At 36.8% G+C, this 14783-nt stretch overlaps 1 protein-coding gene across 1 annotated transcript; it reads right to left on the bottom strand.

Moving 5' to 3' along the window:
* Positions 1-6287: 6287 nt before the first annotated feature.
* Positions 6288-8691, bottom strand: LOC131025055 (ethylene-responsive transcription factor ERF118-like). Its single transcript, XM_057954649.1, has 2 exons — positions 7929-8691; positions 6288-7719 (listed from the first exon to the last, which is right to left on the bottom strand). The coding sequence occupies exon 2, from the start codon at positions 7483-7485 to the stop codon at positions 6556-6558; it is 930 nt and encodes a 309-aa protein (XP_057810632.1). The 5' UTR covers positions 7486-7719; positions 7929-8691; the 3' UTR covers positions 6288-6555.
* Between the last annotated feature and the right edge of the window lie 6092 nt (positions 8692-14783).

The raw sequence follows: 14783 nt of genomic DNA, 5'->3' as shown, positions 1-14783 counted from the left end.
CTAAAAAGGCCCAAGCTTACTAAGTTCATTTGTGATTCTTAAAGTTAGTCTGCAGACTAAGTTCTCTTGTAATCTATCATATCTGGAACTTTGTGCCGGAGAGGTGGCCACCTCTCACGGTCACTTGACCGGCCAACCCGCTAGATGACTCACGGTCACTGGTGTACACTAGCCCTGGCAGGATAGCTATCAACTGCTCAAGACCCGAATTCGATTACATAACTGGCAAAGCCACATCAGATAGATATCATACTAAAATTTAAACATTTTATGGCAAGACAACAGTTGTAATATTTTCCAGTTCAAAGATTTGTAACGAATTAACTTGTTCAAAGGTAGCATTAAACTCGTTTGATAGATATATAAAACTGAAATTAACAGTTAAATCATCACATGCATTCATTCGTATAAGAGGCCTACGACACGCAGGGGATCTCTATATACGTATAGTAAAAGTAATGCCCACCTGATAGCAAATTTTTGCTTTGGTAAAGTAGCTCCTTGACTGGCTATTATTACTCTCGCGCTTCACCTTTATTGTGATGATATAAAGTAAGATATTTGCTCGAATAAAATCCTCAATTAATGAGAATGTGTAATTTAACTATGCATGACTCGTATTCCGATAATTATTATTCTGAGATAATAATCTGGGAGATTCTATTATAAATCTTAATTGTCGGATTAAATAAATAAAATTAACTAATTGAGGATCGTCTCATGAGGGTGGATAAATAATTAATCCGCTCATCTTAGAGTATTCTAACTCTCTTACTAATTAATAGCCTCATTCTAAATTAATCAATAATTAGAATTAGCTCAATTTAATTAATAGATTAATCTAGACTACCCTTAAATTGGGCCTGATTTTAAGCCAAAATAATAATAGCAGTCAAAAATAAAATTAACTCTAGCCCAAACTAATTAAATACAGCTCATTCTCAATTTAGATCTGCAGCCCACGTAATTAAAATGAAGGCCCAATTTTCGGCCCAAGGGGAAAAAATCAGATGGCCCAACACAAGCCCACACATTTTAAAACTCCTAATTCCTTCTCCTACCTCACCCACTCGATTCTCTCCCAATTTCTCAAAATTGGTCTCAGCCATTTCTCTCTCTCTTTCTCTTCAAATCTCCCTGCGTCTGGACGTCCGCCGCCTCCGCAGCTCCGCCGCGAACGGCCCCGGCGAGGCCGTGTCCGGCCGAGGGTGCCGTCCTCGGCCACCCGCCCCTCTCAAGAATCGCTGCCTTCTTCTCTCATCTCATCACGGTTCGACGCCGCCGCCTCTGGAAGACCAGCGAAGATCTGGTGCAACCGCCGCCGTCCGCCGACACGCCTGGAAGCTCTATCGCCGGACGTCGCCGCTGCTGAGGTAACGCCGCCGCCCGGAGTTGCAGCTGCTTTGCCCGGAATCGAGGTCGCTGGTCTGATCTCCAGCAGCCCGCCTCGCTCAGAGCCACCGCCGCCGTCGTCAACTGGAGTCTCAGCGGCCGCGGTCTCTCTTGGATCCGCCGGCGTCGTTGTTGTTCCAGAGTTGACGAGGGACGACAGATAGCTTCTGCCGACAGCGGCCAGCTCGTTGGAGCTGCCCTTCCCCGGAGTCCGACTCGTTCTCCTCCTTTCTTAAAGCTAAGTTCAACCTCTCTACTTCCCCTTTTTTTTTATGCTAAGTTAGACTAGTGCAGGGAGTTCTCAAAGAATCACCACACACACAGATCATAGTGAAGTATCTAAGCATATTGTTTTTCTCGAGCAAGTAAACTGTCCGTTAGTAATATTCTACCTCTTTAAAGCATTCCATGATTTGTTCTATCCTGATGTAAAGTATAAATCTTTCTATGGTTATACATATTATGCCCATTTGATACAGTGGTGAAATGTGATTATGCCTCTGATATGAATGCGAACTGAATGGTTATTTGAGATAGTAAAATACCTCGCTTGTGTTCAACTGATTGGTTGTTGCTGAAGTTGAGTGAAGTGTGAAATAACTGAAACGAACGATGGTTCTCCTTTAATGCAGGTGAACTAATCAAAGAGAATGAAGTTATTGAAGCCAAGTCTTACCTTGAGAACTTGGCTGAACGAACTGGAGGCTTCTATGCCCTTTGGAGATAGTTCTTGGTGGTAGCAAAGTGATAGAAACTTTGGTGTTGTTTCGCTGATGATTTAAAAGATGGAGTTGTGGGCTGATACTACAAGGAAGTCAAAATGTGTCTGCCTCTTTAGCGAAGGTGTAATCATAGGTTGCGGCTGAGGTGGTTGGAGGACTTGGGCGGCTGGAGTGATTGGAGGACTTGAGCGGCTGGAGCATGCTAAGGAATAGGGAAGGGTGCTGCAGATTTTTGCACACACATACACTTTTCCTTTCTTTGTAGTCAACATCCTCATGCTTAGGTAGATGTTAGTACTGTAATAGCTAGGTTGGTGGTGGTGCAATTAAATAAAATCCCTTTGGCTTCAAAATTCTAAATCTGTAATATGAAATGCGTATTTGTGTATTTGCTTGATATCTGATTTCTAGATCTCTTAGGATAAATCTAAATTAAATCCGTAGATTTAATTAACTCACGAGTCGGAAATAATCCACAACTTAAGTAATTATAAATAATAGAATCGATAGTCTCATCTCGCTCAATAAATAACATGACTTCGCTAAGTCACTTATAACTTTTGAAAAACATCACCAATAATATAAATTCAGGATCATAAGCTGAATTCATATCCGGATAATAATCGGTTCCATTCACTGATGAAAAATAATTAACACAAAATACTGGATTTTCAAATATATAAAAGAGCGGGTCACTACATTCAATCATGTCATTTTTGTTGTTGGGAAATTGGGTGTTTTTGTCCACCGGGCGATCGCAGCGAGTCACGGCCGCTGCCCTCGCTCCGCAGCTCTTATCGTCTCTCGTACAGGCGCGCACGCACGGCCAGCCACCACCTTAACTTCTCTTCCTTCGATTATCTGGCGAAGAGCGTCGCGTCTCCTCCGACCACCGCTCACCCAACGACCACAACCCCTAGGCTGCGCCTAAAGAAACCCTAGGCACCAATCACTGCCGACACCTCCCTCTTTGAAGCAGATCGACCTCTGCTTCGGTTCTTCTTCTGGCGAAGATCTGATTGTTTTTTCTGGTAGCAACGTTTGTTTTTTAAAAAAATAAATTAAAAGAGCTTGACAAAACGATGTCGTTCTACTACATCGCCGGTGTGTCCACGTCTGCAAAATCCGAGAGCCACGTCAACACCGATCAAGGTGGTGATCAACGCGTGTGCAATTTACAATTAAATTAAAAGATGATGTATATTGGAGCTAATTTTAAAGGTGATGTATAATATGCAAATCTGGTGATACTTCGTGTATTTTTCGACTATTAACCTTAAATTTTATATTCTTTCTGATTTTGCACCCGACGAACTGTTAACCCTAAATCGTTGCTGACATGACAACCTGAATTGAGAAGAAAGTTTGAAATGTGCGTAATGAAACAGATAAATTTATTGTCAATGTGGAATCAAGAACATGTAATTATATAATTTGGGATATCAATTTGGCTGTCATGTCAGCAAAGGATTTGAGGGTAAAAATACACCGGATATAAAATTAGAAAGAATACAAAATTTAGATATTTACAAAATTAATTTAAAGTTGAGGTACAAAATCAAAAAATAAAAAAAAGATCGAATATTTACATGTCAATATCCTAAAATTAAATACATGTACATCCCGATTAGCAGAGACATAATCTCGTTAGCATTCTCTTCAAACATCCTTCAATTTTTTTCAAAGTACAATTAAATTTGTTGAGCCATGATATATGTATTGGGTTATAACACAATTAAAAATATTATTGTGCACAATATATATATTTGTTTGTAATAATTAAATAATCTCTGAAAGGTGATGCTGAAAAAGTAGGAACATTTTTGCAGATGTTTCCAAATTGCGTGAAGAAATTAGAGTGATAAGTTTGAGAATTAGCAGCATAATTTCGCCCTTAAACAGACGCAACAAATGGAAAAAGCGTGTTAATGTCAAAAAACGGCCACCTGCTATTCCCATTCATGTCCTTCAATTTTACACGCAAACACCCAACTAATCCATCCTGCCCCAATTAAGATTTTTTTTCTCGTTTAAATTTCCGACAAAATTCTTGCAACTTTGTCGCACGCCCCTATTATTTTTGGCATGTCAGAATCAGAGGACTTGTGACCATTGACCATACCCAAATCTTATTCATTTAATTAAGGATAATTATTAAATTACTAAATTATACTCCCTCCGTTTCACTATACGTGACTCAAAAAATTTTGGCACGAGAATTAAGAAGAATGTATAAATTAGTTAAAAATGGTGCGACCTACGATTTTTAAAGGGTTAAAATTTTTTATTTATGGAAACAGACCACGGCCCAAAATGAAATACATGTTACTTTTAGTGGCACAGATGAAGTAAATTATTTAAGAAATACACACTGTTCTTTTTACTTTGTAATTTATGTTTTCTAAAAACATTATTATCACTTTTTTTATATAAATTTTATAAGTAAATAAAGAAATATAAAAACTACAGGATGGAGGACTCGAACCTAAAATCTTTGGTCTTGGGTTTCTATCATTAGACCTACACACGCCCACATTATTATCACTTTTAGTAACTTCTAGAGTTGTTTCAGCTTAGGCACAACCCAATTCAATTATTTGGTTGCATATTTTATTCAAGTTATTAAATAATTTATTATTGAGATGAATTCAAATTTAATCATATTATAGACTACTTGAGTTAATTTAATTTTAACATTACCTCAATAAATAAAATATTTCAATTATTATGAATAAAATATACGACCAAACAATTAAATTGGATAGTGCCCAAATTGAAACTACATAATCTATTGTTTTATTTGACTTAATTTTACAATTATCTCAATAAAAAGTAAACTATTTCAATTTCAATGCTTTAAATAAAATACACAAGCAAACAATTTATACCTTAATTGAAACTTCATCACAAGTTATTAGAAGTAATATAGCACTCTATTTCTTAAGAGTACAACTTTAGAGAATATGAACTTTAGAAAAATAGCATGTATTGATAATTAGGTGTTGTTGAGATACTTTAGAGAATATTCTTGTAATAAAAATAATTGTATAATTATGATAGTGAGGACATTTTTAATAAAATATTCATAATTTAAATATTGTTAAAAGTTCCAATATCTTTTTATGACAAATCAAATAGTTTAATTTAATTAAATAATCACCCTTTAATTAAAATGCAATTTTTTAGCCTACGAGCATGTACGAACTACTCTCTCTATCCCTCAAACATCTTCTTCTCTTTCTATTTTAGTCCGTCCCCAAAATATCTTTCTAACCTACATTTGAAAATAATTTCACTCACTATTACACTTACAATCTTCATTTTTTATGGAACTCATTCTTCATCAATATAATACACAACTAATTTTTATTAAAACTCGTGCCATCCTCCTTTAGAAAAATATATGAGGGACGGAGGTAAGTATCTAAAGTTGTCAATTCATTTATTTTTTATTCATGCCCAATACATTCATTCATGATGTACAAATATCCATAACTAATTATTCTCTCTCTCTCTCTCTCTCTGAATGAGATGGGGATCTGGTTGTGGACATCACGTGGAAGGACGAGGCTTTGAATGACATGTGTTAACTGGGTTATTTGATCTTTTCTCAACTAATTTTGCTTCTCTTTTACCACAATAATTTTTGGTACAATTTCCCCCTTACATTTTCCAATTTTTCACCTTACTGCGCACTAAAAATACTTTTTTCTTCGTCTGAAAAAAATAGTTTTTTCTTAACCAAGTATGTTACATTTTCAAACCACAATTCTATTTAGGCATCAAGCATGATTAGTATTCCCTCCATTCACCGACTTGTATCCTAATTTATTATTTTAATTCATCCATCAATTTGTGTCTTTACCCATTTTTAATAACTATTTTGTTAATAAATAAATTAATTTTTCTTAAAAATCGTGCCTTCTGTATTCAACAAATAAACAATATTTTTTCTTAAAACTCGTGTCTCTTAAAAAAACTCGTGGCTCTAGATTTTTATAGGATATAAATTGATGGTCCAAGATATTATATGATTCTAGTATTGAAAAGTCAAGAAAGTGAGTAGCAGCCTAAACAGTGAAGCCACCCATAATCAAGGAACGTGCATAACTATTTCACAACTACAAAGCCACCAGAAATTGAGTCCCATCAAAATCAAATCAAAACTGCAACTCATAACAACACATCCAAGTTTCATTACACCTCAAATTTTTAGATCAAAAAGCATAACATAATAGTATAACATAGTAGTAAAAACACAACTCGAGCTCGAAGCCCTTTGGACGGCTCGAACAGCACAAGAAAACCCAAAGGCTCATCACTCACTTCAAACTCTCCACATAAACTAAAAATCCTCAAAACAAACTCATTTTCAAATAACTTAATGCCTCTCTACTAGAATAACTTGGTAATAATAATATAACACTACTAGCTGCAAAACTTATGGGCATGCTATATTGAGGGGTGCTGCCACTGCTGCTCCTCCCATCAACGGCACCGTCGCTGCCTCGTCCATCCACGACACCGCCTCCGCGCAGTTGAAATCGAAGTCGAAATCCGGCAATGCCCCGCCCTGATCAGCCGAGTCAAACCCGCAGATGGGGAGATCATCGAGGCCAAACACGATGTCGTCGTCGTCCACCATCATGAGCGAGTCGAGCTCGAATTCCAGCTCGATCTCCTCCCCGATTCGCGCCAATGCGGCCAGCTCGTCGTCGAGGACGACATCCTCGAACTTAACCGCCGCCTCAACTGCCAAGTCCGTCGAGTTCGAGGAGTCGACGGATGGAGGAGACGTATGGGAAACCACACTCCCAGTACTCGAATCCTCCGATGCGGAGACGGAGACGAGGGGTGCAGGCCGCTCGGTAACAACCATGGAGTAAACAGTCTTGCCGTCAGCATTGCCGGCCAATGCCTCGAATTCCAACCGCTTGAGCTCGTAGGCCTGCGACGCCTCCTCGGCGGTGTTGTAGGTACCCAGCCACACCCGCTTCTGCTTCACCGGATCGCGGATCTCCGCAGCCCACTTCCCCCACTTCCGTTGGCGCACGCCTCTGTATTTCCCCGACGCAGAGCTCAAGCTGTTGCTCCTAGTCTTCCTCTCGCCGCCGCCACTGCTGCTCTCCTGAATAGAGCAGCTCTCCGAATCAGGGGTTTTCGGCGCTGCTGCGCCGATCGGGAAGCAGACTTCCCGGACAATGCGTTTGACCCTCTTCGCCGCCGCCTCGTCGTCGGAGGAATCGGTGGCGTAAGGGTCGCTGCAGACGATTCGGACTCGCCGCATCGGTTTGGTGGAAGGAGGCTTGATTCTCGGCTTTCTAATTAGGGTTTCACGGTTCGAAGAAATTGATTTCCGAGGCTCTGCCATTTTTTTTTCTAATAAACACCTACCAAAACCCTAACCCCTCAACAAGAACACCCTCAAAAAATTTTAGACTCTACAAAACAAAATCGGTAATGGCAGGTAAACAAAACGTTTTTGGAGAAGATGAAAGAGGGCTTTAATTGAAGGAGTTGTTAAGTCAGAGGTCCTCTCAGGAAGAGGAAGAGATTGAACCGGTTTATGTGATAACCCCCAAAACACTGAACTCCAGAACAAGTCCTGCAAATCAAAAACACAAATAATTCAATTATTTATCAAATTGATTGAACCAAACAAATATTCATCAAATCAATCGAACCAAACACGCATCAGATTAACAGATCGACCCATAAACCCCCTAAAACCCACCATAAACCCATCAATTTTGCAAGAGAGAGAAAGATAAACAGAGGAAAAACCCCAAGGGTTTAAAGGAAATCGAAGAATACCTTTTGGGCCTCAAACGCATCGAAACAGTTGGGAAGAAAGAGAGAGCGCTCTGCTGAGGTAAACAGCAGAGGGATTCGCGCATGCAGTGAGCAGAGAAGAAGGAAGAAGATGAGGAACAGAGCTTCAACAACGGAGCCCCAAACACAGCAGCCAAATCAAAACTTGCCGACATAAAATCGCCTGCTCCAGACCTTAACGATAAGCCCTCTCTCCCTCTTCTTCCTCTCCTCTTCTTCTTCTCCTTCCTCCCAAAAAAAGAAGACCAAAAAGGGGGGAAATCGGATCAGATGCGCCTATAAATAGAGAGAAAAAAGGGTAAATTTATCTCCCACTATCTCTCTCTATCTATGTATCAGAAATCGAAGGAAGTAAACTCCGTGAAGACTAAAAGGAGGATTAGAAATCTATGGATACGATTTTGCCGAAAGTATTAGAAGATGACAAAGTTAGGGATTATGGTTGTATCGAAGAAGAAATTTGCAGGAAACTACAGTGAGAGAGACCTCTTCTACCGCCGCTACCGAGAAATGGAGACTAATCTCTAAAACCTTATTTGCTGCTTCTCAGTGTCTAATATACTGATGCAACAAAGTGGACTCTCACTCCAAATACTTTTTCTTTTCTTTTTTCTTTAATTTTCTAAATTCCAACTGTAATAAAAATTGGTTTGGAATGTAATAAAGTGAAAAAACGGTGATTTCAGATTTTAGGTAACGAGGACTCCGATATTAAATGCATTTCTTTTATAGAAATTAATTGCATATTTTGAAGAGTGAGATATTCTGCCATATATATACATACTGGTGATTTGAATTTTTAATATTCTTCCCTATAAAAATAAAAATATTATTTCTCTCTTGAATTAGAATATTCGATCCCACTGGCACAAGTAAAATATGAAATCTTTCGAACCTAAACTGTTTCGATACAGTTAAACGAGACATAATCGGTAGGAAAAATATAGTTTTTACATATAAACATATTGTGTTCGGTTAAAAATAATTAATTTTAAATAAAGAATTTAATTAGGGCCTGTTTGATATGGGTTTATAGGTAGGATAAATTAAATTAATACAAATTAGTGTGATGTTTGATATCATGTGCAGTTAATATGGTCAACTCCTACTTAATCTCAATTCTCCATGCTATTTTGTGGGAATAACTCATACTAATAATCCGCCCCTCCCCCCTTGGATAACTTTAATACTGCGAAGTTGGATAAAAATTCTGCTACCCTTCCTCACGCATATCGATGCAAATGCTCAAGTAATGGTGGACACACATGGTATTTTTAAAATTATACGATGATAGTTTTGGTATTAGATAATATAATCCAACATAATCCTATGGATATCAAACACAATATAGGATTAAGTAGCCATGATATCAAACACCCATGAAATAGTATAAATCCACACTAATTCACACTAATTTTTCAAGATAATTTTAATCCTAATCAATCCTAAACTGCAAATCAAACGGACCCTTAGAGAAAGAGATGGTATTGGGTACAACGGGTTGACCTGCACTCAGACACTGACCTGCAATTTTATTCAAACCAGTATACTGACCAAAATCATGTAAATGATACTATTCGATTATACAAATGACGACACTGCATGTAATTGATACTATTTTATTATACAAATGACATTATTATATTGTAAATGACATTCCGCATAACTGACACAATTCAAAAATATAAATGACACTTCCTATATTTAACACTATAAGATCATAAATGACACTGTAATATTTTAAATGATACTATAACACTTTAAAATGTTACAGTGTCAATTATAGTTAGTGTCATTTGTATAACTAAATAACGTCATTGACACGATTTGGATTAAGATGCGAGTTTGAATCAGGATGTGGGCCGGGATTTAGGTGCGAGTCAATCTGGTTGTACGATATATCTGATTGTATCCAAATTTTTATATCAGAGAAAAGGATTTTGGAATACTTTTTATTAAATCCTTACGGGTTTTTGGTCGAATTAAATTCTCAGATCTTAGGTTGTGCTAAGATTAACAAAGTTTAATAATACAAATAATTTTTGAAGAAAATCGATTAAATCATTATGAAAATTCTGGTCCCAATTATTAAAGAAAAATTTGAAGGACCCACAGGTTAAAGATTTATACATGCATCATCTGAGTTCAATTGTAAAGAATTGATATCTCACGTCCTTTTCTTTTACGCCTGAACCAAGATCGCAAATCTCAAGAAGGGAGAAAATAAAATAAAAAAAAAATCAAAGAAACAAAACTGGGGAGAGGACACAATCCTTTGAAACAAATAAAATAAAATAAAATAAAAAGAAAGTTGTCACAAAACATAGGCACGCGCCACGCGGTATGGCCTCTTACAAATTTTTTTCTGTATACCTGCTTTGTATTGTCTTTTGTTTTGGGCTTTTCCTTTTTAGCCCGCCCTCACTCGGCGAGTGACTCACTGAGTCTGGCGGTCACTTTCTACTGCAACGGTCAAAGCGGGCAGTAAAAAGGGGCGGAATGTGGGGGCAGGGGTATTTATAGCGTACGCACAGATTTTGGCTTGTATATTTGGGGTAGGCGTAATTAATGCATGATGAGTTGGCGGTGACCATTGAGAATGCATGACCATGCTCGTCTTTTCATGCTCATGCATGCATGCCCATCATCCATAGCTCCTTGAGCTTTATCTTATGCTTTTTTATCTGCACCAAAATTGGGGATGCATCAAGATAAGATTGTCTTAGATTGTTTTACGTGTCAAAATTCATTGAATGACATTATTAGCTTGTTTCAAATTTAGTCGATGAGGCCTACTCAAACAATAAATTGGAGATAGTAAAAAAAAAAAATCTTGAAAAATGTCATTGATTCAAGTCTCATCGAAAGCATGTGGATTATATTTTATTTGATTTATTGATTTATATTTGTTTGATTATTTCTTAATTTGTAATAATATGATTAATTCATCGATGTAATATGTATCTTGTGTCTAAAGAAAAGTAGTTTGCGATTTAAATTTTGATAGTTGTCAAAAGTTACAGGTTAACCGTTGAAGAGTGTAGCTTGAGGAGCTAAAAGTACAATAATCAGATTAGTTTTGGGTGAAATGATGTTCCGCCTTTTTTTTATCGGGAAAAGAAATTTTATTAACCCATCCACTGGTTCCAGAGGTACCAAAATTCAACCAACAAAAAGCACAATACTTCAAGAAAAAAGGATGTAAGCCATTGCAGACAAGCCGCAAGCATAAAAACGGATCAGCCTCTATGACTCATTCTGCGCTCTAGCTCTCAGCGTTGATGAACCAAGATCTGAAATCTGGGGCTGCATTCGTCAGATTAAAAGCCTTCTTCCATCCCCAAAGTCTAGATTTGATCTCTGCTACAATTCTGTCTTTGTTCCACACTCTTTGATTAAACTTCCCTTTGTTCATTCCTTTCCACACACACCAAATGGTACAAATCCAAATTCTAGAGTAAAACTTTTCCTCCTCTTTTTCCCCAATGCTTCTGAAAGCAAGAAAATGATCTTTAGCCTTGTGGTGAAGAGTCATCTTCTTACCGAGCCAACTGAGAACATCATTCCAAAATCGGAGAAATTATGTTCCGCCTAAAAGTTATAATTAGATCGAATCTAAAATCGGAGCATTTTATTAGGTCAAAATCGATTTTTGACCATTTTAATTAAACCATTATTTGGCAAGAGGCTATCTCCGAATGGCCAACAACGTCGTCTCATCCCCAAAAACGCGACCATTATTGTCGTTGTTATCTATTGTTTCTTCGTTCATACCCTCCCCACTCCCTGAATCCTTCATCGCCGCCGCACTTCGGTCTATTCTCTCTCTTCTCTCTTGGACGAATGGTCTTACTGCGAGGAATCGTCACTGTCGTCTTCTTCCTCAACGACAATGGCCACATCAGCTGATGTCCGCCTTCTCTAGGCTTTGAGAAGTTGAGAGAGAAAGAGAAAGTGTGAAAAAGTGAAATAGGATGGGAATGAGTATTAAGTGGGGTGATTAAGAAAAAAAATAAGGGGTGCAATTAGTTTTTTTAATAAGAGCTTTAAATTGCCTGATTACCAAAACAATGAAACGATTCAAATTTACCTGGACGGCTTGAGAAAGAATACAACTCAATTTCGTTGGAATTGAGGGAGTATTTATTTCGATAAATTTTTTTTTCTATCATCTGATTATTCAAATTATTCAATCACATATTTTAGTATTAAATTTGTTAAAATTACACTATTCGTTCCACAATTTAAACGCTTTTTAAATTTGTATTCTCAAATACACAGTATTCATATTACTATTTGTAAATTTCTCCTAATTTCAATTTTCGAAGATTTTAAATCAATTAACCCCATATTTTTATTGGCTAATCATATACTAAGCATCCGCAATGGAGTTACATGATAGCTTACTTTATGAGAGGGAGACCATATTGTGTAAAAAGACTGCATTAGAGTTACATGATAGCCTACATGATTTAATTTTTATGCTTTTCACTTACACGCGTGTGAACACGCGCCTTACACTATTGGGCAAATGGGCTACACGATAGAACGTGTAGCCCTCGTATAAGTGAGGGCTGCATCGGCTACACGATAGCAGCCTTACACGAGTAGGCCGCTATCGTGTAACCGATGCGGATGCTCTAACACATCTGGTCTGCGTGGAGGTGACGCGCTACCGTGGTGCTGCCTGAGCTAGTTGGCGATCGATGCCGATTTGGGCGTTTGTGTGAGGAGTGCCTGAATACTGTTTATCTGATTTCAGCTATTCTTCAATTGGTTGGATTTAGGGGCTGCGGATGCCGAATGGAGAAAATTGCGGTTGTGCCACTCATCTTATTTCTCTGAATTTCGGAAAATTAGAATTCTCCTTTTTTCTAAAACAAATCCTGGCGGCACTTGCATGCAGAATGAGAATACAAAAAAAATTCTTCAACTTATCTATCTCTTTGTTTTATATGCCAAACAACAACTTGCTAATGGTATCACTTCGTTTCTTCTTTTATTGATTTCTTAACATTTTTGGCATCATCAAACTTGGAACAAGATTTTCTTGAAATGTGTAATTTATTTTTCTAAACATATTTTTCAACTGTCTGCACTCTGTTCAAGGGTATCTCATTTGATTTGATTTCTTTTTATTTTCTGAGTAATTATTTTATAGTATTACATAACTATCTCATATACTTTTTCTTTACAATTTTTTTTTTTTTTTATCAGAAGAAGAAATTTTATTCGAGAAACCTTGGCACCAGGGGCACCAGAAAGATTATACAATTAAAAAGGACAAAATCTCAATCATCCAAGAAGAGAAACAAGTGCCAATAAGTTGATTGTCTGAATTCTAATGACAAATCTGAAGGTATAGTTAGAAAGTTATTGACGTTATCTTTCTAATGATACTTATATTGTTGAGTTTTGGTAATCGGAAGTGGTCGAAAAAAAAATATAGATTTACGTGACCTTGACTTTCATGCCATTTTTTTATCACTTCTGATTATCAAAACCCAACAATATAAGTATCATTATAAAGATAACATTAAAAGCTTTTCAACGGTACCTTCGGATTGCCCATCAGAACTCAAACAATCAATTTGTTAGCCGATGAACTTTCGGCTCCGGTCAAATTTCAAAAATATAAAAGTTTATGTATTTTTTGATCAAAAAATTATATTTGATCAAAAACTAAAATTTAAGTATAATTCGTGTATTTATAGGTAATTAACCCTTTAAATAATTTGTGTGTCGAAGAGAAATACTCCTTAGATAATAGAAAATATTTGTATTGACGGACTTCCCTAGATAATACAGTATATAGTCTTCGCCGTACAAAAATATTAAATGAAGCAAAATTGGCAGGGCAATAAATTGTTTTTTGGATCAAAGTTAAATCTCGACCAAATTGGCAGAAATTGATACAAGAACTAAAACAAATTAAAACATGGAATATGCAATCCACCTAACTTTGTCATGCAGATCGTAATTTGCTAATTTTATTTTTGCATTAAACAAAACTAAGATGAAGGTGTGTGTATATATACTTGAACATACACGTGTCAAAATATTACCATTTTTCATCTCTCTCTCTCTCTAAAAAAAAACTTTCGCTCATTCTTGAACTTGGTACTCGAATGCAAATCAGGCGAATTCTTTTTTGGTAATTAAATGATTAAGGCAGTGGGCCCATCTCTTTAATCATCATTACATAGAACTTTCTTATTCTTTTATGAGACAGCAATATTGTGTACTATGACTTCATATTAATTAATGAATTAAATAATTTAATTGGCAATATAGAGACTTGAGCTTCAAATACTTGTCACTCCTTTCCAAATAGGAATTTAGATAATGTTACTTCGTATGCTTTTTTATTTATTTATAATTAACAGTATTAAATAAAGAATTTTAAAGACTATATCACATAAGACTCAACCCAAAACTTTTAGCATCGGGCATTTAACCCCTTGCCGCTTGCTAAATAAAAAGAACCGTGACGAAATGATTACAATCATTACATGATACGAAATTTCAAAGTAAATTCACAATGCATATATTGGATATATATGGAATCTACAACTTCAATAAGAATACATGAATAATTGAAGAGGAATATCCCGCTTGCGATCGAGGAGAGCTACTGCATTTCGTGTGTAGCAAGTAAGGAGACAGCGAACCACCTGTTTCTTCTCTGCCCTAAAGCGGGGAAGGCCTGGGATGAGATTCAGAAATGGCTCGGGATATATACGGTCCGTCCTCAAGGTATCATACAACATCTTTTTTTCGTTTTCTAATTTTGGGAAGAGGAAAGAAGAACTGCAATTTTCTCAAAGCACTTTGGAT

The sequence above is a fragment of the Salvia miltiorrhiza genome, chromosome 5, assembly GCF_028751815.1.
Source record: "Salvia miltiorrhiza cultivar Shanhuang (shh) chromosome 5, IMPLAD_Smil_shh, whole genome shotgun sequence".
Taxonomy (NCBI): domain Eukaryota; kingdom Viridiplantae; phylum Streptophyta; class Magnoliopsida; order Lamiales; family Lamiaceae; genus Salvia; species Salvia miltiorrhiza.
Note: the sequence above shows the minus strand (reverse complement) of the source record. Positions and strands in the feature narration are given on the sequence as shown.

Coding starts and splice junctions, on each gene's coding strand:
- LOC131025055 (XM_057954649.1), bottom strand. CDS start 7,485: ATGGCAGAGCCTCGGAAATCAATTTCTTCGAACCGTGAAACCCTAATT.